Source organism: Trichomonas vaginalis, chromosome IV (assembly GCF_026262505.1).
Source record: "Trichomonas vaginalis G3 chromosome IV, whole genome shotgun sequence".
In the NCBI taxonomy this organism is placed as follows: Eukaryota; Parabasalia; order Trichomonadida; family Trichomonadidae; genus Trichomonas; species Trichomonas vaginalis.
The window spans coordinates 21,593,681-21,621,414 of NC_067206.1; the positions used below are offsets into that span (position 1 = coordinate 21,593,681).

The following is a 27,734-nucleotide window of genomic DNA, read 5'->3' on the forward strand; positions in this document are numbered from 1 at the left end:
TTATGTTTACGAATAAATTTAGTACCTTCTTCTGAAAGTGTTTCGTCTATTTCACCATCTAATAAATTTTGTGTTGATTCTGAGACATAATTTTTATATCTTTCTTCATGAGATTTCTGAACTTCTGATTCTGAAGCTGGGATATTCATTAAACCCTCTACTTCATTTTCATTATATTTTTCAACTTCTCTTAATTCCTTAATTTTTTCATCTATTTCATCTCTTATTTTTTTCAGTCTTTCAATTTCATTGTATTCATCATCTTTAATCCGTTCTTCATAATATTCGGGGAAAACATCAGGTTCTTTAGGTTTTTCTTCTTCAGATGTGGGATACAAGAAATTTATAACATCATCTTTATTCATTTTTCCATCATAATCTAAATCATTTAATAACTCGGCAAATTTTTGACAATTTCTTAAATAATATTTATCAACTTCATAACCTACCTCCTCTAATATATCCTTTATTTCCCCGTTTGTGAATCCTAATTTTTTAACGTTGTTAGTTTTGACGCTCATTTCAAACAAAATAAAAAAATAAAATAATAAACATAACTAAGTTTTAATTTTTCGTAAGACATTAATTTTTAAAGTTTATTTTTTTAAAATTTTTTTATTTTTTATTTCATTATGGTAGTGAATCTTTCATTCATGAAAATAATTATTTCTAATTTCTTTTATTCTCTCGTACATACTAGATTTGAAGAATTCGGAACTTTTACCATAATCTCCTAAATGTTTTCTTATCCCTAACGTGTGCCAGTTATTATATGAAACTGAATAAACTTTATCTTTATCTTTACACCTTTCATTACTTCCAATATATTATATCTCAGTTTTGATTTAGCATTTTCATATTCATTAGCGTTTAATAATTCACAGTCTTCCTTTTTAAATTGATGTTTAAGATATTCAGGATTTAATACTCTACGTTTATATGCTCCTAACTTAGTTCTAAAGGTTTTTCTACAAAATTTAGGAATTCCATCCTCTTTAATGTCATCAATGATTTCCATTTCATTATTTTCAATTTCTTCTTCTCGTTTATGAGGTCTTTGATTATGACTCCATTGATTCCATGAAATTAAATATTCTTTATCATTATATTTATACCTCATTAGCTTATTTTGGCTTTCATATTCATTTAATAATTCACAATCTTCATTTTTAAATTGAAGTTTAACCCATTCAGGATTTAAATGATGTTTAATTAATCGCGGAATATCTGACATCATCTATATATAGCTTCTTTTATAAAAGATAAAAAAATAAATTATTTTAAAATTAATGTTAATTTTTTAATGATTTATAAATAAATATATTTTAATGCATCGTCTATATATAGATGTAACAAAAAAAGTCACTAAACCCGTCATATCCTACTACTATTGTGATTCAATTTTTTGTTTATAATTCATAACTTGTGGTTCTTTTAGTTTATTTGAAAGTAATCTAATGAAATCATCAAGTGCAATAACTTTTGGATTCTCAGTTCTTCCAATAGTTTTATCATGTTTTCTAAAATGATCAGTAAATTGTAATGAAGTATCTGAAAGTTTTGCAATATATGCAGATAAATCTTTGAGATCAGTTTCACACCTGTTTATTGCTCGCTCTAATTTTTCCAATTTTTCTTTTGCTTCTTCAACGACAGGGTCTTTTTGATACTCGCTACGACTGACGTGTTCCTTTGCATTTTGTGCTTGCATTAATACTGCATCCTTTGTTTTATTTGCAAGTTCTTTGATCTTTTCCATTTCTAACAATCTGATATTTAAAATCGTTTCCGAAAAATTATGAAAAATTGAAAACATTTGAAAGTTTATACGGATTTATTAAAAAACAAACATTTAAAGGAATTTAACAGTTGATTCAGCAATATAACTTATGGAAGGTGATGCGTAGGGAAAATATTGGAACCAGAACTCTTCCAAGTTGATAACAGATCCATCTTCCAATTTCAACCAATCTTTATCAGAATCAGTGCTAGAATCATTCATTAACTTAACACTCTTTGTTTCATCTTTAAATACAAAAACATTTGGTCTTTCTAAAGAAACTGAAAACTTTTCATTTCCTATTTTCCAACCTCGTGAAATTATCGACATAAAAAGGGTTGGAAGCTTTGTCCCAACAGAGGAAAATGGTCCAAAGTGATAAAATATGGAACAAAAGATTTCAGGAGTGATAATATCTGAATGATATATAAATTTAATTAACTGATCAATTTGAGCGAATCCAGCAAAACTTGATGGGATAAATTTTCCAAAATCAACTGATAAATGCTCTGGATAGAGTTTACAAAAGTTATTCCATTGTGTTGATAAAAATATGGACCATAGCTCTGAAGGAATGCCTTCCGGAATCTGATATACTGATTCTAATGAATTTCTTGGAGCAGTTTTCGAATAAACATACCATTTTCCCTTTTCTAATACTTCAATTTTGTGAAAACCAAATATAGAAAAGTTCTTTTGAAGAGATCTTGGCTTTACATCAATAACAGCACTAAAAACAGAAGCATTAACTACAATATTCCCTTGATCATTTCTGAAGATTCCAATCTTTAGTCTCCCTGCTGGGTGTTCTCCGACCCAATCTAAGGAAAGTTGAACTTTTTGACCAAAATCTAGCTTATTTGGTCCTTTAGTTTTAGATAATAGTCGAGATGCGAGACCAGGAGGAATATCGATTTGATCATTCATAAAAATGATATCAAAAATACAAATAAATGTATATAAAATTCAATAATAATAGTTATAAAAGGTAAAACAATACATTTTTTACTACAATAAAAAATATTTCCGTATTTTACTGTCTCTTCTTATGCTTCTTGAATCGAGAACGGATCAACTCTGGATTCGTTACTTCAATTTGCCTAAGAAGCATTTTGAAGTGCTTATCAATATCTTTCAAACCTTCAACTTGAAGTTCTTTCAATTTTTTGATAGTAACCGAAACAAAATCTACAATTTCCATCTGAAACGGCTTCGTTTTTTCATTCGATTTAATTTTATATTCTTTCACTTTTACGATTTCTTTCTTGCTATTATCCAGGAGATTAATACAATCATCTTTCATGCCAAATTTCGCAACGCCTTCTTCAACAATTTTGTCAACAAACGCTTGCATTCCCTGTGTATAGTTTATCCAGCTGTTGTAATGGCTAAGTCCGAGAGGGGAGTATATATTGTCTTGACATTCATTCTGATGCTTCGTTGAGTCTTCAATTCTCTTCATAAAAGAATTTCGAAGTTGACGAGAAAGTTTGTAAATATCATGATCCATTTGGTCTGCACCTGGCGATGATAACTTTTCGATTATATTCTCGAGCTTTATTTCTCTTTGGTCTAAGAATTCAAGAAATCTGATGTGGCAATGCTCTGTATGAATTATTCTGTCAATGAATGAGTGTATATCAGCTGGAATTCTTGCAGGAGATGCCATCATAACGTCTCTGAGGTCTTCAATTTCTTTTTCTTCGAAATTGTTGTAAATACTTTTAACAAAAGCCTGAGTAATTGTTGAAGAAGGTAATTTCTTGCAGTGTAAAAGTAAGTCAATTGTTGGATCGACAAGATCTGCGGCGATTTCGAATGGAGTTCTTCCATTTGAGTCAGGAGCTGCTCTATCAGCTCCATGATCAAGAAGTATGCGTACACACTCTGCTTGATTTTGTTTTATTGCGAAATGTAGCGCAGACCTTTTTCCAACGGTTAATTGAGATTCGTAATCAAGTAAAACTTGGCATGAGTTGTAATCTCCTTTGTTAATAGCATGAAATAGCGCGATTTCGTCAGATTTGTTAGTTACATTTGGATTCGCTTCATATTCAAGTAATAAATTAACAGCTTCTCGATTTCCTGAATTAACGGCAGTAATCAAAGCAGGAGTTCCGCTTCTTGTTTTCGAATTGGGATCAACACCGGCTTTTAATAGAGCAAGTAACGACTTATTTTTTTTCAATTTGATTGCATAGTGAAGAGGGGGTGGTAAACTCGTACAATTCGGCGAATATGGATCACAACCTTTATCAATAAGATATTTAATAGTGTCTGTATCGTTTTCATTAATGCAAAAATGAAGGAAAGTCATTCCGCCTATTAGCTGATTTGGGTCACCTCCTGCATCAAGAATTGCTTTAAGCTCTTCTATTGATGACATTGAGGTGAAAATAAAATAATTTTGACGTCAATTTTACAAACAAAAAAAGATTTTACATGTCAAAAAATAAAAAATTGCCATTTTCGAAAATTACATCCGAAGAAAAAGAGAAAGAGAAAGGAAAGGAAGATAATTATGTGCATCCATGGTGGACAGACACATATTCTTTTAAGAAGTATGTCAGAGGCGTTGCTCCTCAGCATCTAATCGACACTTCCACACGACATAGAATATACAATTCTGTATATTGGCAACAACATTGTTTTGGTGTTAATTTACTGACATTAGTTGATCGAGCACAATCTTTGAAAGGCGTTGGAGGTGTTTATGGCTTGTTTCGTGAACCTTGTAATTTCATTTGCCTATTTTTAAAACTTTTAGAATTAGAACCATCAAAAAAAGTTATTGAGGGCTTTCTAAACACGAAATCCTGGCAAATGAAACACCTAAGACTTCTTGCTGCTCTTTATGTTCGTTTCGTTTTCCCTGCTGAAGAAGTTTATTTGATTTTAGAGGGATTATTAGGGCAGTACTTTAAAGTCGCTGTTCTAAGAGAGGAAGGCTTCAAAGTAGAATACTTTGATACTGTTATTTATTCATTTTTGCATGATAAATTTTGGTGCGGAATAACATTTCCACCATTAACTCCAAGAAACAATCTCCCTCCCCGAATAACACCATTAGCACACATGGCCGATAAAATTAAAGAAGAAGAATTTGCCAAACTTGGAATGAACAAAGATGGAGAATTATTTGAAGAGATTGAAAAGAGAAAATCAGAAGAAAAGCAATCAGGAAGAATCCAATTTAAAGTCAAAAAGAAGGTTCCTGTTCCAGCGCCACAAAAATCAGAGGCCAATGAAATTGCTGAAGAGAACAAACTTAGAGCAATGCTTGGCTTACCACTACTTCATTAGCTACTACTGCCTAATATGAAAGCTTGTTATAAATGTATGTTTATTGAAAATTTTTTCAGATTCTTCTTCTTTAGGAAGTTGCTACATTGCACCATCAATATTCAAGCATAACACGACAAATAATTATTAATAGATAACAATTCTGCTGAAAAATCTGAATCAGAATTTCAGATCCATTATTAAAATTCGCCGAAAATTAAAATGCGGATCATCATATATGAGAATTATCCTATAATCAACTTGAACCAAATTATGGTGTTTTTATAGTTGTTTATAATTAAATCCGAAAGATTCACAATTTAATTCTCAAATTCATTATCCGGACGGCAACAAATATAAACACTTTTGAATCAGTTAGAACATGTATTTGCTATACTTCATGTCCTGACTATTATTTTCAAAATTTGGATCATTCTGATAACCAGTTCAAAATTCAATGTTGATGGCTAAGTATACATCGTTAATACAATGAAAATTCAACTATATAGTTGTAATATGATAATTCCGGCAAACCATATTTTTTGAATTGAGCAGATCGTTGAACTTCCAAAATTGGAAATTATTTTTTAACATCATATTCTAAACATAAATTAGAATTTTTTTGACGACATTTGTCATGTTTTTGCCATAATCTAATTTTTTTCAATGTTTTTGTTATTATTTGCTCTTGCAACATCCCTTGTAAGAGATAGCAGTCGTCACAAACGTGTTCGCCATCATCATCACCCACTCAGATATCAGATTGAAGAACCACGTTTCCGAAGTTATCAATTTAATCCTTTAGAATTTGAAGAGAATTCATACGAAGATGAAGAAAATCCATTCGATTACGAGTTTAACGAAGATGAATTCGACGTTAATGGTTTTGGTAAGAAATTCAAGAAAGCTGTTAAAAAAGTAGGTAAAGCCGTAGGCCACGCCGCAAAAGGTGTTACAAAAGGTGTCGCTAAGGGCGTCAAGGAAGTCGGAAAAGGCGTCGGAAAAGTCGGAAAGGAAGTCGGAAAGGGCGTCGGAAAAGTTGGAAAGGAAGTCGGAAAGGGCGTCGGAAAAGTTGGAAAGGAAGTCGGAAAGGGCGTCGGAAAGGTAGGAAAGGAAGTCGGAAAGGGCGTCGGAAAGGTAGGAAAGGAAGTCGGAAAGGGCGTCGGAAAGGTTGGAAAGGCAGTAGGAAAGGAAGTCAAGAAGGTTACAAAACAATCAGTTAAGATTGTTAAAGCCTCAATCAAATCTTCCTTAAGAGTTGTTCAAGCCGCAGCTCACATTACTGAAGGTGCTGTCCGTATTTCAGTTGCTCCTCACCACGCTGCCCGTATTCTCAAGCAAACAGGACGCCGCCTTGGAAAGGATGCTAAGCGCTTCAAAGAAGACTTCAAGCCAATCGTACATGTTACAAAGCAAGCTCTTAAGGTTCTTAAGAAGATTGCTCCATACATCGGCCCGGTACTCGCTATTATTCCAGGTATTGGTCAAATTTATCTTGTTGCACAAGTTGCTTACACATTATCTACAGTTTACAAGGCTTATGCTATCTACAAGGCCCTCGAAGGTGCATACTATGGTATTAAATATCATAACCTTGATGCAGTCGTTGGTGGTGTTCTCAGCACATGCGGTGCTTTGGGTGTCCCAGGCGTTGACAAGGCCGCTCAGATCTACCATGAAGGCTCAATGCTCTACAAGGCCGTCAAGAACAAAGATCTTGGAATGGCTTTGGATGGCTTGGTTTCTATTGCATCGAACCACAAAGCAATTAAGAATTGGGCTATGGAAACGGTCGGCAACAACGAATTCCTACGGCAAGGCCTGGATTACTACGAACAAGGTAAACAGATTTACAAGGAAGGTAAGCAGATTTACAGAGCCGTCAAGGACGGAGACATTGCAAGTGCACTTGCAGGTGCTACAACAATGCTCTCCGATTACGTTCCATCCGATAAATTGAAGAGATTTGCAGATGTCGCAAGTAAGGTTTCCTACACAGTCAGTGCCATTGAGAAGAAGAAGTTCGGTACAGCTCTCGAGCTCATTGCCGGTGGAGCCAACGCCGTCTTCCATACAGACTTTACAGATAATCTTGTCAAACAGACATCCACATTACACCAGCTCTCCAGAGACATCAAGTCTGGCCATATCGGAACAGCATACAACACAATCGCCTCTGTTTACAACATCACATTACCAGATAAGACAGTTCAAGAGATCGAGAAGATGGTTACAATGAAGAACAAGGTCACAGACATCTACAAGGAGCTCGAGAAAGGCCATATTGCAACAGCTTACGGCAAATTCGCTGCTGCATTCAACTTATCCGTTCCTGTCCTCGAGAAAGCCATTGCTTTAGAGAAGACATACATGGACAAGGCCAGAACAATCAAGAGCGCCTACGAACTCTCCAAGGAAGGCAAATACGACGAAGCATTTGCCAAATTAAACTCTGCGGGAGTCCACTTAGGCCAGGAGAACGAACAGACAATCCAGGAACTCATGAAGACACAGAAGGAACTCTACGTTGTCTACAAGGATGTCAAGGCCGGCAAATACGGTAAAGCTTACCAAGCATTACACGAGAACTTCAACATCACAATTCCAAATGAAATTCTTGAGTCAATAAACCGCGGTATCCAAGTCCGTGACCAAGTCAAGGCCTACCACCATCAGGCAATCCAAATCCGCGATGCTGCCAAGCACGGAAACATCTCCGGTGCTTATGTCATGTTTGTAGAACTCACAGGCACAACATTGAACAAGACAAAGGAGCAGCAATTGAGATCATTAGAAGAAAAGATTGCTCAGTTCGAGGAATTCGGCAAACAAGTCAAACGTGGCAATTTCGATACAGAAAGATTCACACAGATCACTGGTATCAAGCTTTCTCAATCTGTTGAAGCCAAGATTGCCTTTGCTAACAAGTATTACGCTGATATTTCATACGCCAAGAAACTTGTTGATGATAAGAAGTATGAAGAAGCTGTCCATGAAATCAACAGAAAACTCAGACTCAATCTCAAACCAGAAGAGATCACAAAACTCTACGAAACAGTTCAGACATCTGTTGATTTGATGAATACAGGAAATGCTACAAAGGGATTAGTTCTTTTCGAACAAGTCACAGGCATGAAGATATTAGACCAATACCAGCAAATCATGGACATCAAGGCAAAGATCCAGGCAGTCAAGGAAATCATCAACCAAGGAAAGGAAGCTGATGTAAGTCAACTGGGAATCAATGGAATCCAGAACGAAATGGATGATTACCAGATGCAGCAAGAGTTCTGCGATTTCGAATACGAAATGGGTCAAATGGAAGCTAACATAGAAAGTGGAAACTACAACCAGGCAATCAAGATCAAACACGCTCCTAAGTTTGTAAAGAACGCTGTTAACAAGATCAACAGAGAAATTGAAAGAGTCAAGGAACAGATCGCTAGAAACAAGCAGATCATCAAGGATTCCGTTGACAACAAGCTTAGAAAGGTATTGCCATTCTTACAGAAGAAGAAGACACAAGAAGTCCCAGATTTCATTGCTAACTTCGATGTCAACTCAATGATCGAAACAAACGAAATCGACACAACACACTTGAGATACTACGGCCATCACCACGGATTGAAGACAAGAAAGGTCAAGAAGGTCGAAGAAAACGCTAGAGAAGCTGGAATCTTCAGAAAGGCTACTTCTCGTGTTGCCAAGCCTTCTATTTCTCTTCCAGAGAAGAAGGAACAACCAATTTCAACACTAGTCAGATCTCATTTCGGAAGACATATTACAAAACCAATCGCTCCAGTTGTTACTGCTCCTAAGCCAGCTCCTGTTACATTATTCAAGAAGATTGCTCCAGTTGCAGTTGCTCCTAAACCAGCTCCAGTTGCTGTATTTAAGAAGATTGCTCCAGTTGCTGTTGCTAAGCATTCTGTTTCTCTTGCAGAGAAGAGTTCATCATTTGGACATGTTTCTACACCATCACTTCCAGAGAAGAAGGAACAACCAGTTGCTCCAAAGGTTGCTGCATCTATCTTCAGGAAACAAGTTACTTCACCAGCTGTTGCTGCTGTTGCTGCACCAGCTACTAAGATGCACCGTAAATTCGGAAGTTTGGTACACGGCCCACGCCGCCAACCTCCGAAACTCGTTGCTGAATTCAAGAAACCAGCTCCAGTTTTAGTTCAGAAGCCAGCTCCAACACCAGTTCCAACACCAGAAACAGTTGTTGAAGTTCAGGAAGTCATCCAGGAAGAGTACGATGAGAAGCAACTCACTGCAGAGTTGAATGAAGTCAACAAGACATGCCAGACATACTTACTTGATTTGATGACAGCAGGCGACATCTTAGATCACTCCATCGGTGCCGATATCGCTAAGCAGGCAACAACATTCTTGTCAACAATCGAACAGAAGAACGAAGAGTCTAATGATAAGAACATTGCCGTCAAGAAGGCCATCGCTAACCAGATGTCATACATCCATGAAAAGGGTCAGCACGTCAACTATGATGCTCCAGAAGTCACATCAGTCCAACAACTCCTTGATCTTCTCAAGAAGGCAAAAAAGTAAAATAAATTGAATTTTACTTTTTAGTATATTTTTTACTTGGTTTGAAGCTCAAAACAGTTCATGTTAAAAGAAAAACAAAAACAAATTTCCGAAATGAGCTTTTAATATTTAGCATGAGCTCTTCTCATTCATAAATGATAAATAGATTGCGCATCTGTTATTGGAACAGTGCGTAGTTGATTTTGGATTTGGTTGATTACTTCAGATTTTATCGAATAATTATTTACCCTATCATATAAAACTTTTCCGCCAGTGGCTCCTTTTAAGTTGGTATTTTCCTCTTCAAAATAGCAATTGTTGATAAACATTTCTGAAGCGCTGATACCTTGACCATTATTTCCTTGATCAGCATATGCAATATAATCATTTTTATTGCCAATAAAAATTGTATTTTTAAATATAACTTTAACGCTATGAGATGAATAAATCAGAAAAGATGCACTATTGTTAGAAAAACAACAACTTTCTATCGTAAAGTTCCCAGAGTATACAACAGCAATACCATATGTATCATAATCATATTCTTTTTTACCATATATTGACCCTTCTCCTGCTGAATTTTCATTAAAAATTGAATATTTTATTGAATCATCACCCGAAGGAAACATAGTAAATATTGGAGTGTTATCAGAATTACAATGACTTATATTCAATGCTGTGGAATTTCCTGATGTATCGCGTGATCTAAATGCATTAACACCATATGAATCTGGCGCACATGATTGAATCGTAGTTGATAAAATTTTATTTTCTGCAAAACGAAAAGTTGCAAAATTTCCTCCATCAAGATAGTAATAAGACATGGATATTTGATTATAACATCTATCAGCAGAACATTTGTTTATGATACATGAACTGTTTTGAGCTTATTCAAATATTAAACAAAGATGAAGTAATTACAGTTATCATAAACTTTATGAATAACTCTGTAATTGGTTCAGATTTTCGTAAAAATATTTTTATTAATATCGATAAGAATACGTTTACCTACTATCACAACATATCGATAAACAAGAGTAGAGTGATTTTTATTATCGAAACTTTTTAAAAGCTGTAAGCTGGAAGGGAAAATCTTGTTTTTTCTGAGTTAGTTGTAGAACTATTGATGCACGAGTTATCATTGTGATGTAGAAGGATGTCAATGTATTGACTGAAGGATATGAAGTGAATTGAATTTCATTGAATTTCAATTTGATCAAAATTTGTTGAAATGATATGAATGTGTCAACATCTGTATCACTCTCTTTCACTCCTTCCCTATTCTTTCGAGAACGAAGCTAGCTCGGCTTTCGCTGAGCGAATTGACACTTTTGATGCCCTAAACGTACATGCTCTCAAATTTATCGAAAAAAATTATACCACCTAAACTAGTATATTCTTATTTTAAATATGATATTATCCTTAGAATACACACTAGAATATATTTAAATCAACTTTTAAAAAAGTTCGAATCCTGCGCGTCTCACTTTTTAAATTTTCCAAAAGGAAAATTATATTCTCCTAAAATGAAAACAATTTTCCGAATTGACATCCTTAAAATAATCGAAATATGAAAGAAATAAAACTTAATAAAAAATGAACGTTTATAATTTTTCATTATGGATTATCCAACTCCAACTACTGATTTCCTTGATGGATCAACACATGATCACTTAATGTTACGGTTCCACATATGATTTAGATCATTCTCCTTAATATTTATCGAAGAAAAACGCCAAATAATGAAATTTATTTGGTTTATGCCCGCTGAAGTCAATTTAGACAGATTACAGTCCAAAGGATCCAGTAAAAATCACAATATTTTTACACATGGCCTTAATGAAAGCCAACAAGAATAAAATTCTTGCAAATTATTCAAAGAATTGTAAGTTTCATTGGCAAAAATGAATAAAGATATTGCTTATATACTATTTTAATTTACTAGCAATGATTTTTTGAGTCTTATTAAGTTTTTTTAAAAAATTAAAATATCTAAATTACATATTTTTAAGTTTTTGTTTTGAATGCACTGCCCAAATATACTCAATGTAAGGATACTATTTATATTAATATTGGCTTCTAAATATCAAGGTTTACACCTTTTTGCCCCGTTTATACCTTTTTCTCCCGACTATATATATATAAGCATCTCAAAATCTATTCATTTAATATTTTGTTTTTGGATATTTCGAACTGCTTGACAACACCACATGATATCGATCCTCTTCAGATCTAAGCATTTTTCTCGTTCTCTGACCAGTTGAGAAAAATTAATTATGGTATATAATTATTTCTTTCAATAGAAACGATTCATAGATACTTTCGATTGCTTGTTGTTGGCAAAATACCACGACCGAATTCCATTGTGTCAGAATATGACCATAAATATTCAGGCAAAATTTGATTTCTGACATTCAAAAGATCAAAGATCAAAAACCATATGTGAACTAGTAAAATGCTAGATTTTGTTCAAGTTATATCAAAAAATGTAATTCTCGACTTTATTCAACAAATTGGTGAATTCGTTTTTTCTCAGGCAAACAGAAGATTGTTCTGATAATCGCTAACGCCACCAGCAAGAAAGAACATGGAGGACATATGCATTAGGGCATTTTTGCTCTAGTTTTGACAAAAATAAGTTGAGTGCATTTTTTTTTTCAAATTCTAAAAAAACGATAGGATGGCATTTTTTGACAAATTAATAAAATGTTCACCATAATTCTATCTTTAGAGGATGACAATATTTGGAATAGTTACTTCAAAAGTCAATTTACAGGCCAAGAAATCAAATCATGCCAAAACTGCAATCTACCAGCAGGTCAAGGTCAATATTACTTAGATGAGTGCAATTTTTTTGATGATAATAACCGAGTTATCTACTTTGATCCAGTTAAAAACTCATTGTTCCTACATAATCGGTGTTCTTTTAGTAATTGCACTTCAACATCAAGTGGAAGTTGCATTTACTTCAAAATTGGTAGTAATAGTTCGATTGTTCAACGAAAATTCTGTTGTACAAAATGCCAAAGCCAAGGTAAAGGCCAATTTTCATATACTTTAGTTGACAGAGATAACTTAAACTTTTTTATGGAAAGTTCCCTTTTCGATGTAGGAAAAGAAAGTGTTGGTTGTTCTATTGAAGCAGAACGTGATAATATCGTAGTTTCATCAACAAATTTCTCATCATGCAAAGCATCTTGGGGACCTGCTGGTTGGCTTAAAAGTCCTAATGTTAATTACACAACAAAATATAACTATACAACTGTTGTTAATAATTTAGCAACATTTATTATGATTCTAAGTATTTGGTATAACGCTTTGATTGATTCATGTAATATTATAAATAATACTACTACTCAATCAGATTTTGGAATTATTCACCATCAAGAAAATTCTCTTACTGTAAAAAGTTGTTCTTTTATTAACAACACTGGTCCTGAAGATTCATCTTTGATATTTAACAGTAATTATGGTGATCCAAATGAACAAACAACAGTTGATAGTTGTTACATTGACAATTCGACTTCATCAACATTTCTTAGAAATGTAGTACTTACTAATCCAAGAGAACTATTTACTAACAAATTGATTCATCTTTCAACTGGTAATTGCCAAGCAGAATTTGCAATTATCAAAAAAACCAAATGCATTGAATATTTCTCTCACCGATTCCCATGTCGTCGTTGATTAAATATTTTATATTAATTATTTATCTTGAATAAAATTACTTTTATTTATATAGAAACTTTCTAAAATATCCGTATTCTGTGTTCTGTAAAAAATTCAATGATGACAGAATTTATTACATTTCCATATGGATAAATGAATGTAATTAAATCCTACTCAAAAATTAGCATGGAATAAAAAAAAAAAAAAAAAAGTATTGGGGCTTCCAGGCACTTCGTGCCTTCTAGCCCCTAAAATTTTTTGAAAGTCGTTGCTGTTGACTTTTCGGTAGAGGACTCAAAATAGTAGAACTATGTCCGACAAGTAAGAGTCTATCGTCGCTACGTCACCAGGTCCCTCGGTCCCTCGGTTAAACGAACTTCTCTGAAAAAATGAGACAACATGACATTTTGACAACAGTCCAGGAAGTCTTAACAAGATAGGATGGTTATTTTACAAAACCGACAAGACCTTAACCGAGTAGTTTTCATGTTTTGTCACTTTTCTGTCACTTTTCAGGGAAAAAACATTTTTATTAAATATAAAATGAATTTTACAAAACCACCGTTACCCTTCTTTGGAAATAAGAGTAGATGTAAAGATATTCTATTGAGAGAACTTAAGAAACTACCGAATGGTCTAACATTTGTAGATTTGTTCGGTGGAAGTTTCTATATATCTCATTTGTGCCATACCGTATTTCCTGACTCGAAGATTATATGCAATGACTTCGACAACTATATGAACCGTCTCAAACATATACCAGACACTAACAAAATATTGAAAGAGTTAAAAGAAAAGATACCTATAGGTAAGATGGAACGTATACCATTAGATAAGAAAAATACTGTCAGAGAGGTTTTGAAAAAAGCAGAGTATATTGACTGGGATAGTATATCTTCTAGACTATTGTATAGTGGTTCTATAAGAGTTCATGACATTGAAACACTTATGTCAAACGTTTTATATCTTAACTATACAAAGGTTTTCAAAGAGAACATAGAAAAATATACTGAGGGTATAGAGTTTGTGAGATGTCGTTGGACAGAGTTGTATGAAAAATATAAAAACAAGGAAAATGTTTTCTTTATAGTGGACCCGCCGTTCTATAACACATATGATTTTCAATACCAAGTAGACTGGACTTTGAGAGACTCTTTAGAAACTTTAGACGTTTTACATAACCATCCATGCTTTTACTTTACATCCGATAAAAGTGGTTTGGAAAGTGTCATGAGATGGTTAGAGGATATACATGACTATGAGTTTAGATACGATAAGATAGAATATGAGAGAGGTCCTATAAACCGGAAAAAGTGTCATAACAAAGAAATTTTATTGGTAAGTAAATGTGGTTTGAAATAGGACTACTTGTTTTAGGTTTTTTCCATTGTGTCATTTACTTATTTGACGTGGCAGAAAGATATAGAGAATATGAAGATGAACCAATGCCAGCAAATGTTCAGTATATGTACTCGTAAGAGATATTTTTATCTAATATTAAATGGACGCACAGAACTTAGCAAATGCACAGCAACCCGGACAACCAAACCCAGAGAATATTCCAAATGAAGTTAGAATACAAACTGCAATGGCAAACTATGGTCAAGTGCCAACAGATGTACAAATGCAAACTGCCATGTCAAATGACGCTGCGTTAGGTTTGCCACCATGGTATGCAAATATGAGATGGAAAGAGTTTTATACAAACCCTGAAGTGGGATATAAACAACTCTATGCAGATGACGCGAACACAGGAGTTGACCCAGAGTATGTTTTCTACCAGAGGAGAAATAGAATGTATGAGCTCCAGTTAAAGAATGCTATGGAACTCAGAAGGAAACGTAAGAGACTAGGCGGACATTAGATTTTTACATATAGTAAAATGGGTTTCTTCAGTAGTATTGGAAACTTCTTTCGAAATGTTGGAAGAGGTATATGGAATGGAATAAAATCTGTCGGAAGAGGAATTTGGAACGGTGTCAAAAATATTGGTAAAAGAGTAGGTCAGTTCGTTGGTATTATACCTAAAGACCCTGAACCAGAAGAACAAGCTCCTGTTATACAACAGCCTGAACCTGCACCACAGTCTAGTTGGCAACCAAATCCAACACCTCAACCGTATTAAAATTATATTTTTACCGTTCGATAGTAGTTGTATATGAGACTAAGTTCTAAGTAAAACGCATGGTATAATGGAACTATTCTCTTTCTTCCATCTGTTGTAAACCATACTTGAAAGTCTGAAATACTTCCACTCGGTGGTTCATATAGCTTTGTAGGTTTTTCGTAAAAGTCATTTGCCAAGCATAAAAAAGAGTTTTGTGCACCAGAAAATGAAGCATGAACGATAATAGCATCTGAGTCGAAAACATTTTCATATGTTCCATTAGGGTTTTCGACTTCATAAAAGTTCGGGTGTACTGGATATTCTGCAGGCTGATTTAACATCCTCAAAAATCTATACCATGCCAAGTTGTTATATTTTGTAGAAATATAAACGTCTTCTCCAAGGTCTTCTATTCTATTGATTTTAACAGTTGCATTTTTCCTGTCATAAACAATATCGAGATGGTACTCTCCTTCGTCAATGTTAAACTGGTTTGCATATTCGAGATAGATATCGTTTATTTTTTCTTGAAAAGCTTGAAGAGTTGTTTCTAAGTTTACAAGCAAATTCACTTGTAAAAGTTTTCCCTGTTCAAATTTCTCATACGTACGTTTTTCTTTGTTATAGTATCGAACTTCAAAAGCGACCGTAAATGGGAAACCATGTATGGCTTCTGAAATGAACTTCATTCTACGAAAGCCAATAGCTTTTGTGACGGATGGGTCTCTTAACCATCTTAACGGGTAGTCAAAACGATAGCCTTCATGTTTTACGGTCTCTGTCTCAAACTTTTGACCGACATTCGTAAAAAGTTCATCTAATGGTTTAGTTGTAGCAACTCTTGAATTTTCTTTTTCTATTGAAAGCATATTTTATCTAGAATAAAAATGTCGAAAGAAACAGCGTCTATGAGAGAAATACAACACAACCGACAACTCATTGTACAAGCTCTAAATAAGAACACAACAAACTTTTCAAACTATTCTAAGATATCTGAGTCATTGAAAGAAGGAAACTTAAAACTGACGATAAACCCAATGACAGACGAGTTTCTGTTTCAAGACAGTAAGAACCATACTGTTTGTATAAATCCAACAAAAAGAACTTTAAACGAGAAACCTATAGATGAACTTCTTTTGAAAGCAGATATTGACAACAAAGCTGACAAAGAGTATGTAGATGCAACAAGAGACTATATTCTCGCATGGACAGATAGAACATACCCACAAAAACATCATACACATAACATCTATGACGTAGATGAACTACCAGCAATGTTAGATGACAAAGCTGACAAAACATATGTTGACAATAAAATGTCAAGTGAAGTGACAAGAGCTGACAAAGAATATTCTAAAAAGACTCATACACATACCATATCTGATATTACAAACTTACAAGAAACCTTAAACAAGAAAAGTGACGTTGGACATACACACGATTTCTTCGCAACTGTTGGTATAGAAAATATTGCAGGAACGGTTGAAGAACCTGATGGAACTGGTGGGGATGTATTGTATTGGAAACCTCCTAACTTTCCACAAGGTTTAACATCGGATGAAGACATAACGACGATGAGATACATTAGATGTAGAAATGTCTATGTCATGGAGGATGAAAACAAAGTTAAATTCACTGCTCAAGATTTATATGATAAAAAAGCTGACAAAACAGAGCTTCAAACGTTAAAGACAGAAATACTTCAAACATTATATCCTATAGGCTCTATTTATACGTCAATGAACTCTACCAGACCAGAAGTAGTACTTGGTTTTGGAACTTGGACTCAAATAGTCGACAGGTTTTTGTATTGTGCAAACTCTTCAAAGGAAACAGGTGGAAGTAAAACGATTTCAGGTGAAAACCTACCTGCACACAGTCACTACATAGATTTAAGTACATCTCAAGCAGGTTGGCATAGTCATAGATATTGGGATTGGTCATCAATGACAAAAGGTAAAGGATATGATGTTAAAAACAACGTTAAGTTTGCTATAGATTGTTACTGGAGTAACACAGGGAGAGGAAACCATATACATCGCGTTTCAGGGTATACGCAAACAACGGGACAAAGTAAAGACTACATGCCACCTTACATGACAGTTTACGCATGGTATAGAAATGCTTAGTCGTCATTTTCAACTTCTTTAGCATATTCGTCAGGAGTTGTCTTATATTTGTTAGGAACTGTCTTTGAAAGTATACCACCTTGAACCTTAACAAGTTTGAAACGAGGTCTGACAATAGTAGTTTTATCTTCTGCTTGCAGTTTGTACATTTTGCCATGTTTGCCTAAAACTTCATAATATTCTCTTGTATACTTTCTTCTATTTTTACGAACACGAATGTGAGTACCTGTCGAGTTCCCATTGTTGTCATAGTCAATAGTATTTTCATATGGGTCGCGTTTAGGTATTTCTATTTTTACTTTGTCACCTTTCTTAAGTTTGAAGCCTGGCATTCTTTCTTGTTTGTCTCTTTTGACTAAACTATTAAATATATAGTCTTTCTCTAAGTCGGGTTGTTTTTCATTTCTTCGGGGGATGGTTTCCCAAACCTTTTTGTTTACGGCTATTGTAAATATTTAAAACTTGTCTCATCTTTGCCATGGAGAAGTGTCTATATTTGTCGTCATATGACATTTCATCTACCTCACCACCTTGTGGTTGATTTAAGTCTCTTAAGATTTTTATACAACTGTCAATGACACCAAGAGCAGAATGGTTTTGGTCGACAATGAAATATTGGTTTACATTTTTTGAACGCAGATAGTTTTTAATATCGTCTGATTTGAAAGAACTTTCACAGTCAGATGTCAGTTTTGTTGGATGGTATTTGTCAACGAATATTGTCAAAGCAGTTTTCACATCTAAAATATTTTTGGACCATAATGGTATGGCTTCACAGTATCTTGTGTTTTGACCAACAAATATTAGCCAGTATGGTGGTCCATCTTCTCTATACCTCGGAATGTTTTCCATGATATCCATAAACCAAGCATTTGGTGTTGAACTAAAGATTTTTACCATGAGTGCTTTCTTTGTTGCTTTAGAAACATACGGGTCCTTGTTTGAATTCGTCATTTTTAACCCATAAGAAATGGGTTTATTTGGCGCATTAGCAGGAGTCGCATCTAGATTTTTGCCCGCAGTGGGAACACTAGCCAGAGGTGCATTTGGAATTGGAAGGAAGATTTTGAGTACATTAGGTATACTGAAAGAGAAAGCACAACCTATTATACAAACGTACAGAAAGGTTGGGAGGTAGCACGAGATGCAGCAAATCTTATTCCAAATCCTGAAACAAGAGGAAAAGTTCAAGGATGGATGGACAATGTAGGAAGACAAGCAGGAAACTACTATAACAAAGCAAATGACTACTATAACCAAGCAGGGCACTATATGGACCAAGGTGAAAGATTCTTTAACAGAGGATATAACCATGCACAACAGTGGGTAAACAACAACCAACCTCAACCACCTCAAACGTGGGGAATGAAAATTTTTTACTGAGATGAAATGAACAATACAGCATTGAGACAAATGGGCTCAAGATGGATTTGCCGGCTTCCAGCAGTTAAACTACGTGTTTGTCAAGTTCTTCCTATACCTCAAGAAGTTTTAGACCGACTTAAAAAACCTCAACAACCAGTTGAAAACAAACCAAACTAAAATTTTTTACTGAGATGAAATGACTGAAGAAGTTGAAACGGTAGATTTGACACCACAAACAAAAAGTTCAGAACCATTGTCAAAACCTGTCAAAGAACTTACAGATGAAGAGAAAAATTCAATAATAGAAAGTGTGAGGTCTGGAAATACAAACCCTAACTACAAAGTCACTTTTCATAAAAATGGAACGGCAAGTATCTCAAAAAAGAAACAGACTCTCACAAATAAAATATTGAAGTCTGAAGGAGTTTATGAGACAACAGATGGAAAAGTTTACTTCACTGACCAACAGTTCATTATAGAACATCTCATTGACTTAGAGTCGAAATATTCTAAACTTTACAACAAACACAAAAAGTTGAAAGGAAAACAAAAACAAATGGCATATGACATTTATGAAGATGTTGACGACACAACTGTTCCAGCAAGTGAGGTAAAGTCAGCCGAACCGAAAAGTGACGAAAAACAGATAGAAGAAGGGAAGCCAAAAACTGAAGATAAACCAAAACCAAAGTTTAGTTTCCAAACTAAACCAAGTCAACCTTCATTAGCTGGTATGGGTTGGCGTCAAAGACTTTTGGCAGCAGGTGGTTACGTAAAATAAAAAAAACATTTTTTTATTTTTATAAAAAATGCCCCCGTATAGAATAGATAGAAAATCTGCTAGAATAAAAGCAGAGTTAGAAAGATATGGTTGGAGAGTTTCAAAGAAGTTTAAATATAGGAAGGGAAGACCCATAAAAGTCTATGACAAATTGTCTGGTCTGACCTATGAAATGGACCTGGAAACAGCACGCACAAATTATCCAAACAGACTAGAGAGGTTAGAAGAAGAGCGTCTTATGGACATGCCTTTCGATGTTAATGAGCCTCAAGTTGAAGGACACGACGGCTTTGCCAGATTCTACTGGAAACATGACGAACAATTGAATCCTTTGAGGAGGAAAAAAGGAAAAGGTGAAGACGCACATGCTCCCATGGAAAGAACAAGATATGCATATGAAAAGTATCGCGAGGTTAGAAGTAAAATTACATCTGGTCGAACCTTTACAGTTAACTTTGACGATGGAAAGAACAAAGAAGGCTTCATGGGAGTACTTGCTGCCATACAAGACGGAAATAAGAAAGGATACAATCTCAGACTAACCGTAACAGATTTAGATGGTCATATATACTACTCACATGGCAATGAACAAACAGCTGCACAACTTCTTGACGCTTTCAAGACTACAAAGAGAGAACAAATGTTTGACTCCGACTCAGACATCTTAAATGCAATTGAAGGAATTGCAAGCGTGAAGTTTGAATGGTACCAACCCAACCCTCAAGCAGTCAGACAACATGCTGGATACTTCCCGTTCAGAAATAAGTCTGACATTAACCTGACAAGGTATGGAATTTACAATTCAATTGAAACAATTGTCAATGAACCTTGTATTCTTACATGTCTCAGGAACTCTGGTCTTGTTACAGATGAGAAAATGAAGTATCTTGAGTCATGTGTGAAGACAAGGTACATTCTTAGAAGTCAATTGTCAAAGATTGCACCGTTGGCAAATGTCAATATCCGCGTTAACATACCTACAGCTAAAGGTTCTTCGCACGATGACTATGTTGTTGACTTCAAATTGCCATGGTTGAAGATTGTACTTGTCCACAACCACTTCATGTTGAACGAAAGTCTTACAAACCCATTGTTCGGAAAAGGTAAGTGCAACATTGTCAGAGCTGTTAACATTCTTTTCGAGAAAGGTTTGTTGGAACCAATTCCAGATGACAAGCTGACAGAAACTTTTGTACCAAAAGACGAAACAAACTTTTCATTGTTAGTAAGACCAAAAGTTGTTCCAGACAAAGTTATAGCACAAAAGAAGTACACAGTTCCAAAAGGAGTTGGATTGTTCGGATACCAACCTGAACCAGAAGAACTTCCAATGAGGTTGCAAGAACTTCAAGATGCTATAAACAAACTTCCATTGAGGCATCCAATCGACGTCAAATTGTATTGGAGAGCATCAGAGTTAGCTCAGAAGGTTTTATATGAAACAGGTTGCTTTGACGATGTTTATGAGATAACAGGCGAGGTTTCTCAGAAGATAAGAGACTCACTTGAATTTCCACGAACCGGGCCGATTGGATGCGATAAGTTCGACTCATACGAAAAAATATACTATGTCGACCTTAACGCTGCGTACATGAGGTTCGTCCAATATATCCCAACTGGAATTCCAAATGAAAATGGCGAGTTCCCGGGAAAGAACTATACAGTTGGAAAGGTCATACAACAACTCTATGATATTAGGAAAGCTTCAAACCCCAAACTTGCAATGACACTCAAATTGCTTATGAATTCAACATGGGGATATTCCATTAAAAAACCTCAAAAGATGAAGAGTAAACACTATGAGAAGGTCGACAACTTTGTTGAAAGGTTCTCCCCTTTTGTTTTGAAATACGAATTTACTCAAGGTCAAAATGGCTTAGTAACCACAGTAAAACCTATTGTCGAACATTGGTCCTATCCTCAGTTCGCAAAAGCAGTCCTTGACAACTACAACAAATTTTTCTCAGAGGTTAAATCCAAAGTGAAGGTATACTACGAAAACATTGACGCACTCATGACGAACGAAGAAGGGTATAACAAACTCATTGAAATGGGTTTAGTCGGTGAAAAGATGGGCTGTTTTAAGCTAGACAAGGTATTTTCCGAAGTTCATGTTCTCTCCAAGCGTAAGTATTGGGGTATACTTGAAGACGGGACAGAAATAAAACATTGCATGAAATAAAACATTGCATGAAATAGTAAAACATTTTTTAAAACATTTTTTTAAAAAAATATTTTTTTATTTTATTTGAAATGTACGCTGAGTCTGTCGGAAAAGACCGTTGGGAAACTTGTTTGTTAGATGAGAAATATGAAATTCACTGTTGTGAGTCATTTGAAGTCAGAAACAAAAAGACAAAAAGAGTTTTAAGCGAATGTGAGCGAAATGACGGATATACTATGATGAGGATTGGTGGAAAACACTATCTTAAACATGTTGTCATTGCAACTCATTTTATACCGAATCCTAACAATTTACCTTTTGTAGACCATATAAACCATATAAGAAATGACAATAGACTTGAGAACTTACGTTGGGTTACTCGTTCTGAAAACAATAAGAACATAGGCAAATTTGGAGATATAGTATTCGAATTTGTCGACGAACTAGAAGATGAAGCAATTGAAATTACAGACTATGGTAAGCATACGCTTGAGTTTTACTACTATAGCGAAGAACAAGACTCTTTCTACTTTTATACCGGCGTAAACTATAGGAAATTACAAGTATATTTTACTAAGGCAGGCTATGCTTATGTAAGCACTAGAGATACAGATGGAAAACACGTTCAAATACTTCTTAACAAATTCAAGAAGCTATATGGCATACCATTTTAAAACGTTTTTAAAACAGTATATTTTTACATATATAAAATGCTTCAGGTTGAAAAACAAAGAACAAAAGTAGCAGATACAAAACCGTTAGACTATATCTTTACAAATGCTGGTAGGACTATATCAGATGAAGAAATTTCATCCGGAGCTTACAGGTTTGACTATCCAATTCGCTGGCTTCAAAGTCCTTCAGATGCAAAGGCAATAGGATTTAGAAGAGTTTTGTTTTCAAATAGAACTAACGCATTCATGTTTGCAGTATATTTTCACGGTCAGTATAAAGGTTCTGATGGTCTAATAGAAAAATTTGATGAAATGAAAATCTTTACAATTCGTTCAGACGAAAGTCTTGAAAAAACTCTAAATGACTTTCAAACTCAAATAAACAAATACTACTGGGAATTTCAAGAAAAATACCACTCTTTACTAAATGGAACATACTATCTAAAGCTAGAATACGACAAGATGAACTCCACCGTTTCATTTCAAAAGATTGAAATTAACCCTCCAAGAGATACAGAGTTTTTATATTGGGGGGTGGACAGACGTTCTTGGGCACAATTTCTTCGGTTACTAAACCAGAACGAACCATTGCCACCTGACGGTCCTTTTAAATTTATACTCCCACCAGCAGATTTGACAGTTTATAGAAACGTGTTCGACCCTCAAAATGTTATGTGTCATGCAAGTTTCAGTTCAAGCAACAACAGTTTTCTTTGTATCGGTAAGGACTTTTATGACTTTGCTTCTAAATTCTACGAACCACCTAGTAACAGTTTCTCTGACTTTCAAGTCTGGTTCACAACAAACGGTGTGCAGCATATAATACCTTTGTACTATGACTTTTATCTCGAATTGTCTTTCATATACAACTACGGAAAAGTGCTGAAAAAGTATTGAAAAATATATTTTAGATCTCACCAGGTCCCTCGGTCCCTCGGTCCCTCGGTCATTTTAACTTCTCTGAAAAAGTGTGACAACATGACATTTTGACAACAACACAGGAAATAGATTTCATCGTATTCTTTCACCCGTTGAATTTTGTATAAAAAAGCACCCGCCGGAATTCCGGCAGGTGGTATATTCTTCACGAAATGCTTGTTTTGAGGTCGAGCCACAAACGAATGTCCGACGGTTAAGCCACAAACGAATGTCCGACGGTTAAGCCACAAACGAATGTCCGACGGTTAAGCCACAAACGAATGTCCGACGGTTAAGCCACAAACGAATGTCCGACGTACCACCAAAAAATATTTTTTATTTTTATTGTAAGAACAGTATGACAGTCGAAGCAAAAACGTTCACGAACAAATCTAATGGCGAAACATTCACAAAAGGCACTTACAACGGTATTGAAGTCTTACGTAGAGACAAGGATGGTTATATAAATGCAACAAAGATATGTCAGCAGTTTAGGAAAGACTTTAGAAGGTTGTTGGAAAATAAGTCCTGGGAAGAGTATTTTAAGGCATTTTGTGAAGAATATACCAACCCGCGGAATTCCGCGGGTTGCTTTTTATACAATGCTAATGCAGAAATTCCGGATGAAATCAAACAGGTTAGAGGAATGTATGTAGACCCAAGACTTACAAACTATATAGCAATGTGGGCTTCTCCAAAATATTGCATAGCAGTTGGAAAAATTCTGGACTCCATAGACAAGAAAGTTCATGAGAAATTAGATGAAGAAGAACTTGAAGATACAGCAGAGAATGCAAAACCTTTGTTCGAAGAAGAAGTTAGAAAAATGCGCGAAAAACAAATAGAACATGAACGTGAGATATGTTCTGGTTATAGAGACTCTCCATACGAACTAAACCAATGGGAACAAGAAGATTTAAAGAGAGAATTTAGAGAATATGAACTCGCTAAAGTTTCATTAGAAGCTACAGAAGAGAGGTTAAAAGGTTGGGGTCCTTTTGTACAAAAATATTTTGAGTAAATGAACCATTTTATTTTTATTGAATTCGGCAAAAATATATTTTAGGTGGAACCAGGTCACCAGGTCACCAGGTCACCAGGTAATTTTAACTTCTCTGAAAAAGTGTGACAACATGACATTTTGACAACAACACAGGAAATAGACTTCATCGTCAATGTTTTTGTATAAAAAGCACCCCGCGGAATTCCGCGGGGTGGTATATTCTTCACGAAATGCTTGTTTTGTTGAGACTTTCACCCGTTGAATTTTGTATAAAAAGCACCCCGCGGAATTCCGCGGGTTGGTATATTCTTCACGAAATGCTTGTTTTGTCAAACATGAACGTCAATGTTTTGTATAAAAAGCAACCCGCGGAATTCCGGCAGGTGGTATATTCTTCACGAAATGCTTGTTTTGTCAAGACTTTCACCCGTTGAATTTTGTATAAAAAGCACCCCGCGGAATTCCGGCAGGTGGTATATTCTTCACGAAATGCTTGTTTTGTCAAACATGAACGTCAATGTTTTGTATAAAAAGCAACCCGCGGAATTCCGCGGGTTGGTATATTCTTCACAAAATGCTTGTTTTGAGGTCGAGCCACTTTTGGCTCCACCTGTTTTTTCAACCAAAACTCATTTTACTCAGCAAAAATATATTTTAGGTGAAGTGGTGAGATCTCACCTCTTTTTTCACCTGTTTTCTCACCTCTTGAATTTTCATGAATTTTCCCGAAATAAAATAAAAAGTTAGTTTTTTTAAAAAAATATTTTTTTATTTTTATTGTAAGAACATGTTAGCAACAACAGCACCAAACTCGTTAGTCATGAACCCAACATCTATGTTAGTAGAGATGAAAAGCTTCATTCCTTCTTCATATACTTTCGAAACAGAAATCCAGAAGATAAAGCAAGAACTTCTCCAAGGAGTTTTAGACTGTAGTGCAAAAGATGAAACAAATGAAGAATATCTTTATGAAATGCAGGATATTATTGACCATCTACCTAAACTTCCTGAAATACAACAACAAAAGCTCACTATTCCTGAATTCGATGAAATAGAAGTCAAAGCAACTGACTCAGTAGAAACCAAGAAGTTCATACGTAAGGTAAACTATGAGTTTCTTGGATTTCATTGCAACCACAAAGTTATGGACAAAGATTGCGATATGTTATATAAGAACATCTCTGACATATACAAATCTGAAGAATTTAAGACCTACGACAACTTTGTTTCGTTAGTTGCAAAATGTGTATGGCAGATAAGAGATAAAGATAAAAGAGGTAAAGTATGGAACGAACAGATAAAACCAGCAACTTTTGAGTTAAAGAAAATCATTGACGCCTTAGTTGTTTTAGCAGGTTTTATTTCAATGTACAATGCTAAAATGAACCCACAATGTTCAAAATGTAAAGCAGCAATGAGGAAATATAACTACTCTGTCAAAGAGATAGAACGTATGCGAAACGACTATGCAGATTTAAAGAAAGAAGCAGAGAAACCAGCAGAAGATAAAATGGACATGTTGACATTTCTGAACAAAAACTATCCAACAGCTGACGATTTCCTTCTATCTGATGTCAAGAAGAAATATAAAGAAACCTTCGGCATTGTTAAAACTTTTGACATACTGACAGAAGAAATAGAAGCTACAAAACTGTTTAGAATTTCAAATATACATCGTACAATTCATGTAAAACGCTTGTGAAAAAGAGGTGAGAAAGGAGGTGAGAAAACAGGTGAGATCTCACCTCTTCACCTAAAATATATTTTTGCTGAGTAAAATGACCAAATTTCATTATATAACTGTATTTTTTTGACGAAGAGAACTTTTACACTTCGTGACAAAAACATTGACGAAGAAGTCTATTTCCTGGACTGTTGTCAAAATGTCATGTTGTCACCATTTTCAAAAAGATGTTAGTTGACCGAGGGACCGAGGGACCGAGGGACCTGGTTCCACCTAAAATATATTTTTGCTGAGTAAATGACCAAATTTCATGAATTTCCTCATATGTTTGCTACCCCGACTTTTTTCGGCCTTGCATAAAACTCTATGAAATCATGAAAAAATGACCAAATTTCATGATATAACTGTATTTTTTTGACGAAGTGAACTTTTACTCTTCGTAAAAAAAATCCCTGAAATCATGAAAAAATGACCAAATTTCATGAATTTCCTCATATGTTTGCAACCCGAGGAAAACCGCGGGTCGAGATTCCGTACGAAAATCGTAAAAAAACTCTATGAAAATCGTGAAAAAATGCTACCCTCGAAAAACCGAGGATAGAGATTCCGTACGAAAATCGTGAAAAAATGCGACCCCGGTTTTTTTCGGGGTCGCCTAAAACTCATGAAAATCGTGAAAAAATGCGAGTACGTTAAAAACCGTAGTCGCCTAAAACTCATGAAAATCGTAAAAAAACACATGAAAATCGTAAAAAAATGCGAGCAGGGGAAAAACCCTGGTCGCCAAAACTCTATGAAAATCGTAAAAAAAATCCCTGAAATCATATCTTTTATACAAGATAGAAAAAATAAAATTAACGCTAGTTTTTTTAAAATATTTTTTTTTATTTTGTATGTAAGAACAGGAAATGACAAGCACTGAGTTTGAAACAGTTAAAAAGATAGACAATGAGACCAAGGTGGTTAGAATAGGTGATTTAAACGTAAGATACTCAAAGAAATACAAAAAATATTCTTTGTCAGACATTTTAACACCATCCGGAAAGAGAGCAAAGGACTGGGTTAGAAATGCTTCATCTCAGAAAATTTTGACAAGAAATCCTGAGCTTTTGATATCGGTAAGATTTCATGGAACTACAGCATATCTCATCGACAAAAGTCTTATACCAGTAGTTTTGTTCTGGATTGACCCAGTTGTTGGATATAATTTCATAACATATGGTTCATTCGATACTGAACGTTGCTGTGAAGGCTTACTTTACATCGTTCAGAAACCGAAGGACTTCAATACAAAGAGATATAAGATAGGAAGAACATTTAATATAACTAAAAGATATGACTCTACAGTCAATAGAGTTAAGGTTGTGTTTGTAAATGATATGAGAGCTGCTGAAACAGAACTGCTTGAAGTTTTTGAGAAAAGGTATGGTGCTCCCACGAAAGGTAAAGAAACGTTTGAAGTAGATGAGATAGATAGTGCTATAAAATTATTTGACGAAGTTGCTGAAAAATACATGTAAAGCGTTTATTTTTCAAGCTTGACACCAAAGATGGCTCAGGTAGCTCTAGATGGTAAATTGTCTTGTCCGAGTCCTTCTGGCATTCCGAGTCCTTCCTTCTGGCATTCCGA

General features: G+C 34.9%; 18 protein-coding genes and 1 pseudogene across 19 annotated transcripts, besides 2 other annotated features; 13 read left to right on the forward strand and 6 right to left on the reverse strand.

Moving 5' to 3' along the window:
- The first annotated feature begins 94 nt into the window (after positions 1-94).
- Positions 95-738: a mobile genetic element.
- Positions 739-1,149: 411 nt separating this feature from the next.
- On the reverse strand, positions 1,150-1,774 carry TVAGG3_0142030 (BAR/IMD domain-like family; the record flags this gene model as incomplete). Its single annotated transcript, XM_001293268.2, has 1 exon — positions 1,388-1,759. The coding sequence occupies one exon, from the start codon at positions 1,757-1,759 to the stop codon at positions 1,388-1,390; it is 372 nt and encodes a 123-aa protein (XP_001293269.1).
- A 55-nt stretch (positions 1,775-1,829) lies between these two features.
- TVAGG3_0142040 (transcription-initiator DNA-binding domain ibd family) lies at positions 1,830-2,707 on the reverse strand (the record flags this gene model as incomplete). Its single annotated transcript, XM_001293269.1, has 1 exon — positions 1,853-2,707. One exon carries the CDS (start codon positions 2,705-2,707, stop codon positions 1,853-1,855), a length of 855 nt encoding a protein of 284 aa, XP_001293270.1.
- A 38-nt stretch (positions 2,708-2,745) lies between these two features.
- Positions 2,746-4,193, reverse strand: TVAGG3_0142050 (transient receptor potential cation channel subfamily A member 1 family; the record flags this gene model as incomplete). Its single annotated transcript, XM_051224308.1, has 1 exon — positions 2,814-4,166. One exon carries the CDS (start codon positions 4,164-4,166, stop codon positions 2,814-2,816), a length of 1,353 nt encoding a protein of 450 aa, XP_051109294.1.
- Positions 4,194-4,222: 29 nt separating this feature from the next.
- Positions 4,223-5,261, forward strand: TVAGG3_0142060 (RNA splicing; the record flags this gene model as incomplete). The annotated part of the gene is made up of 1 exon (XM_001299886.1): positions 4,223-5,083. One exon carries the CDS (start codon positions 4,223-4,225, stop codon positions 5,081-5,083), a length of 861 nt encoding a protein of 286 aa, XP_001299887.1.
- Positions 5,262-8,959: 3,698 nt separating this feature from the next.
- TVAGG3_0142070 (uncharacterized protein) lies at positions 8,960-9,631 on the forward strand (the record flags this gene model as incomplete). Its single annotated transcript, XM_001298927.1, has 1 exon — positions 8,960-9,631. A coding segment is annotated over one exon (672 nt), but the record flags the coding sequence as incomplete, so codon positions are not given.
- A 35-nt stretch (positions 9,632-9,666) lies between these two features.
- TVAGG3_0142080 (pectin lyase-like family) lies at positions 9,667-10,937 on the reverse strand (the record flags this gene model as incomplete). The annotated part of the gene is made up of 1 exon (XM_001298928.1): positions 9,760-10,434. The coding sequence occupies one exon, from the start codon at positions 10,432-10,434 to the stop codon at positions 9,760-9,762; it is 675 nt and encodes a 224-aa protein (XP_001298929.1).
- Positions 10,938-11,167: 230 nt separating this feature from the next.
- Positions 11,168-13,646, forward strand: TVAGG3_0142090 (uncharacterized protein; the record flags this gene model as incomplete). The annotated part of the gene is made up of 1 exon (XM_001298929.1): positions 12,317-13,297. One exon carries the CDS (start codon positions 12,317-12,319, stop codon positions 13,295-13,297), a length of 981 nt encoding a protein of 326 aa, XP_001298930.1.
- A 1,134-nt stretch (positions 13,647-14,780) lies between these two features.
- Positions 14,781-15,143, forward strand: TVAGG3_0142100 (uncharacterized protein; the record flags this gene model as incomplete). Its single annotated transcript, XM_001299888.1, has 1 exon — positions 14,781-15,143. The coding sequence occupies one exon, from the start codon at positions 14,781-14,783 to the stop codon at positions 15,141-15,143; it is 363 nt and encodes a 120-aa protein (XP_001299889.1).
- An 18-nt stretch (positions 15,144-15,161) lies between these two features.
- On the forward strand, positions 15,162-15,404 carry TVAGG3_0142110 (serine threonine-protein phosphatase family; the record flags this gene model as incomplete). The annotated part of the gene is made up of 1 exon (XM_001299889.1): positions 15,162-15,404. The coding sequence occupies one exon, from the start codon at positions 15,162-15,164 to the stop codon at positions 15,402-15,404; it is 243 nt and encodes an 80-aa protein (XP_001299890.1).
- Positions 15,405-15,406: 2 nt separating this feature from the next.
- TVAGG3_0142120 (uncharacterized protein) lies at positions 15,407-15,973 on the reverse strand (the record flags this gene model as incomplete). The annotated part of the gene is made up of 1 exon (XM_051224309.1): positions 15,407-15,973. A coding segment is annotated over one exon (567 nt), but the record flags the coding sequence as incomplete, so codon positions are not given.
- Positions 15,974-16,393: 420 nt separating this feature from the next.
- Positions 16,394-27,734: part of a mobile genetic element that runs on past the window's edge.
- Positions 17,795-18,469, reverse strand: TVAGG3_0142140 (annotated as a pseudogene). The gene has a single exon. A coding segment is annotated over exon 1 (675 nt).
- TVAGG3_0142150 (phage tail repeat-like family) lies at positions 19,437-19,661 on the forward strand (the record flags this gene model as incomplete). Its single annotated transcript, XM_051224310.1, has 1 exon — positions 19,437-19,661. The coding sequence occupies one exon, from the start codon at positions 19,437-19,439 to the stop codon at positions 19,659-19,661; it is 225 nt and encodes a 74-aa protein (XP_051109296.1).
- TVAGG3_0142160 (DNA/RNA polymerases family) lies at positions 19,690-21,843 on the forward strand (the record flags this gene model as incomplete). Its single annotated transcript, XM_051224311.1, has 1 exon — positions 19,690-21,843. One exon carries the CDS (start codon positions 19,690-19,692, stop codon positions 21,841-21,843), a length of 2,154 nt encoding a protein of 717 aa, XP_051109297.1.
- TVAGG3_0142170 (His-Me finger endonucleases family) lies at positions 21,915-22,499 on the forward strand (the record flags this gene model as incomplete). The annotated part of the gene is made up of 1 exon (XM_051224312.1): positions 21,915-22,499. One exon carries the CDS (start codon positions 21,915-21,917, stop codon positions 22,497-22,499), a length of 585 nt encoding a protein of 194 aa, XP_051109298.1.
- TVAGG3_0142180 (uncharacterized protein) lies at positions 22,536-23,396 on the forward strand (the record flags this gene model as incomplete). Its single annotated transcript, XM_051224313.1, has 1 exon — positions 22,536-23,396. The coding sequence occupies one exon, from the start codon at positions 22,536-22,538 to the stop codon at positions 23,394-23,396; it is 861 nt and encodes a 286-aa protein (XP_051109299.1).
- On the forward strand, positions 23,725-24,216 carry TVAGG3_0142190 (KilA, N-terminal/APSES-type HTH, DNA-binding family; the record flags this gene model as incomplete). The annotated part of the gene is made up of 1 exon (XM_051224314.1): positions 23,725-24,216. A coding segment is annotated over one exon (492 nt), but the record flags the coding sequence as incomplete, so codon positions are not given.
- Positions 25,208-25,561, forward strand: TVAGG3_0142200 (organellar and viral DNA polymerase type B; the record flags this gene model as incomplete). Its single annotated transcript, XM_051224315.1, has 1 exon — positions 25,208-25,561. A coding segment is annotated over one exon (354 nt), but the record flags the coding sequence as incomplete, so codon positions are not given.
- TVAGG3_0142210 (organellar and viral DNA polymerase type B) lies at positions 25,787-26,122 on the forward strand (the record flags this gene model as incomplete). Its single annotated transcript, XM_051224316.1, has 1 exon — positions 25,787-26,122. One exon carries the CDS (start codon positions 25,787-25,789, stop codon positions 26,120-26,122), a length of 336 nt encoding a protein of 111 aa, XP_051109302.1.
- TVAGG3_0142220 (organellar and viral DNA polymerase type B) lies at positions 27,013-27,579 on the forward strand (the record flags this gene model as incomplete). The annotated part of the gene is made up of 1 exon (XM_051224317.1): positions 27,013-27,579. A coding segment is annotated over one exon (567 nt), but the record flags the coding sequence as incomplete, so codon positions are not given.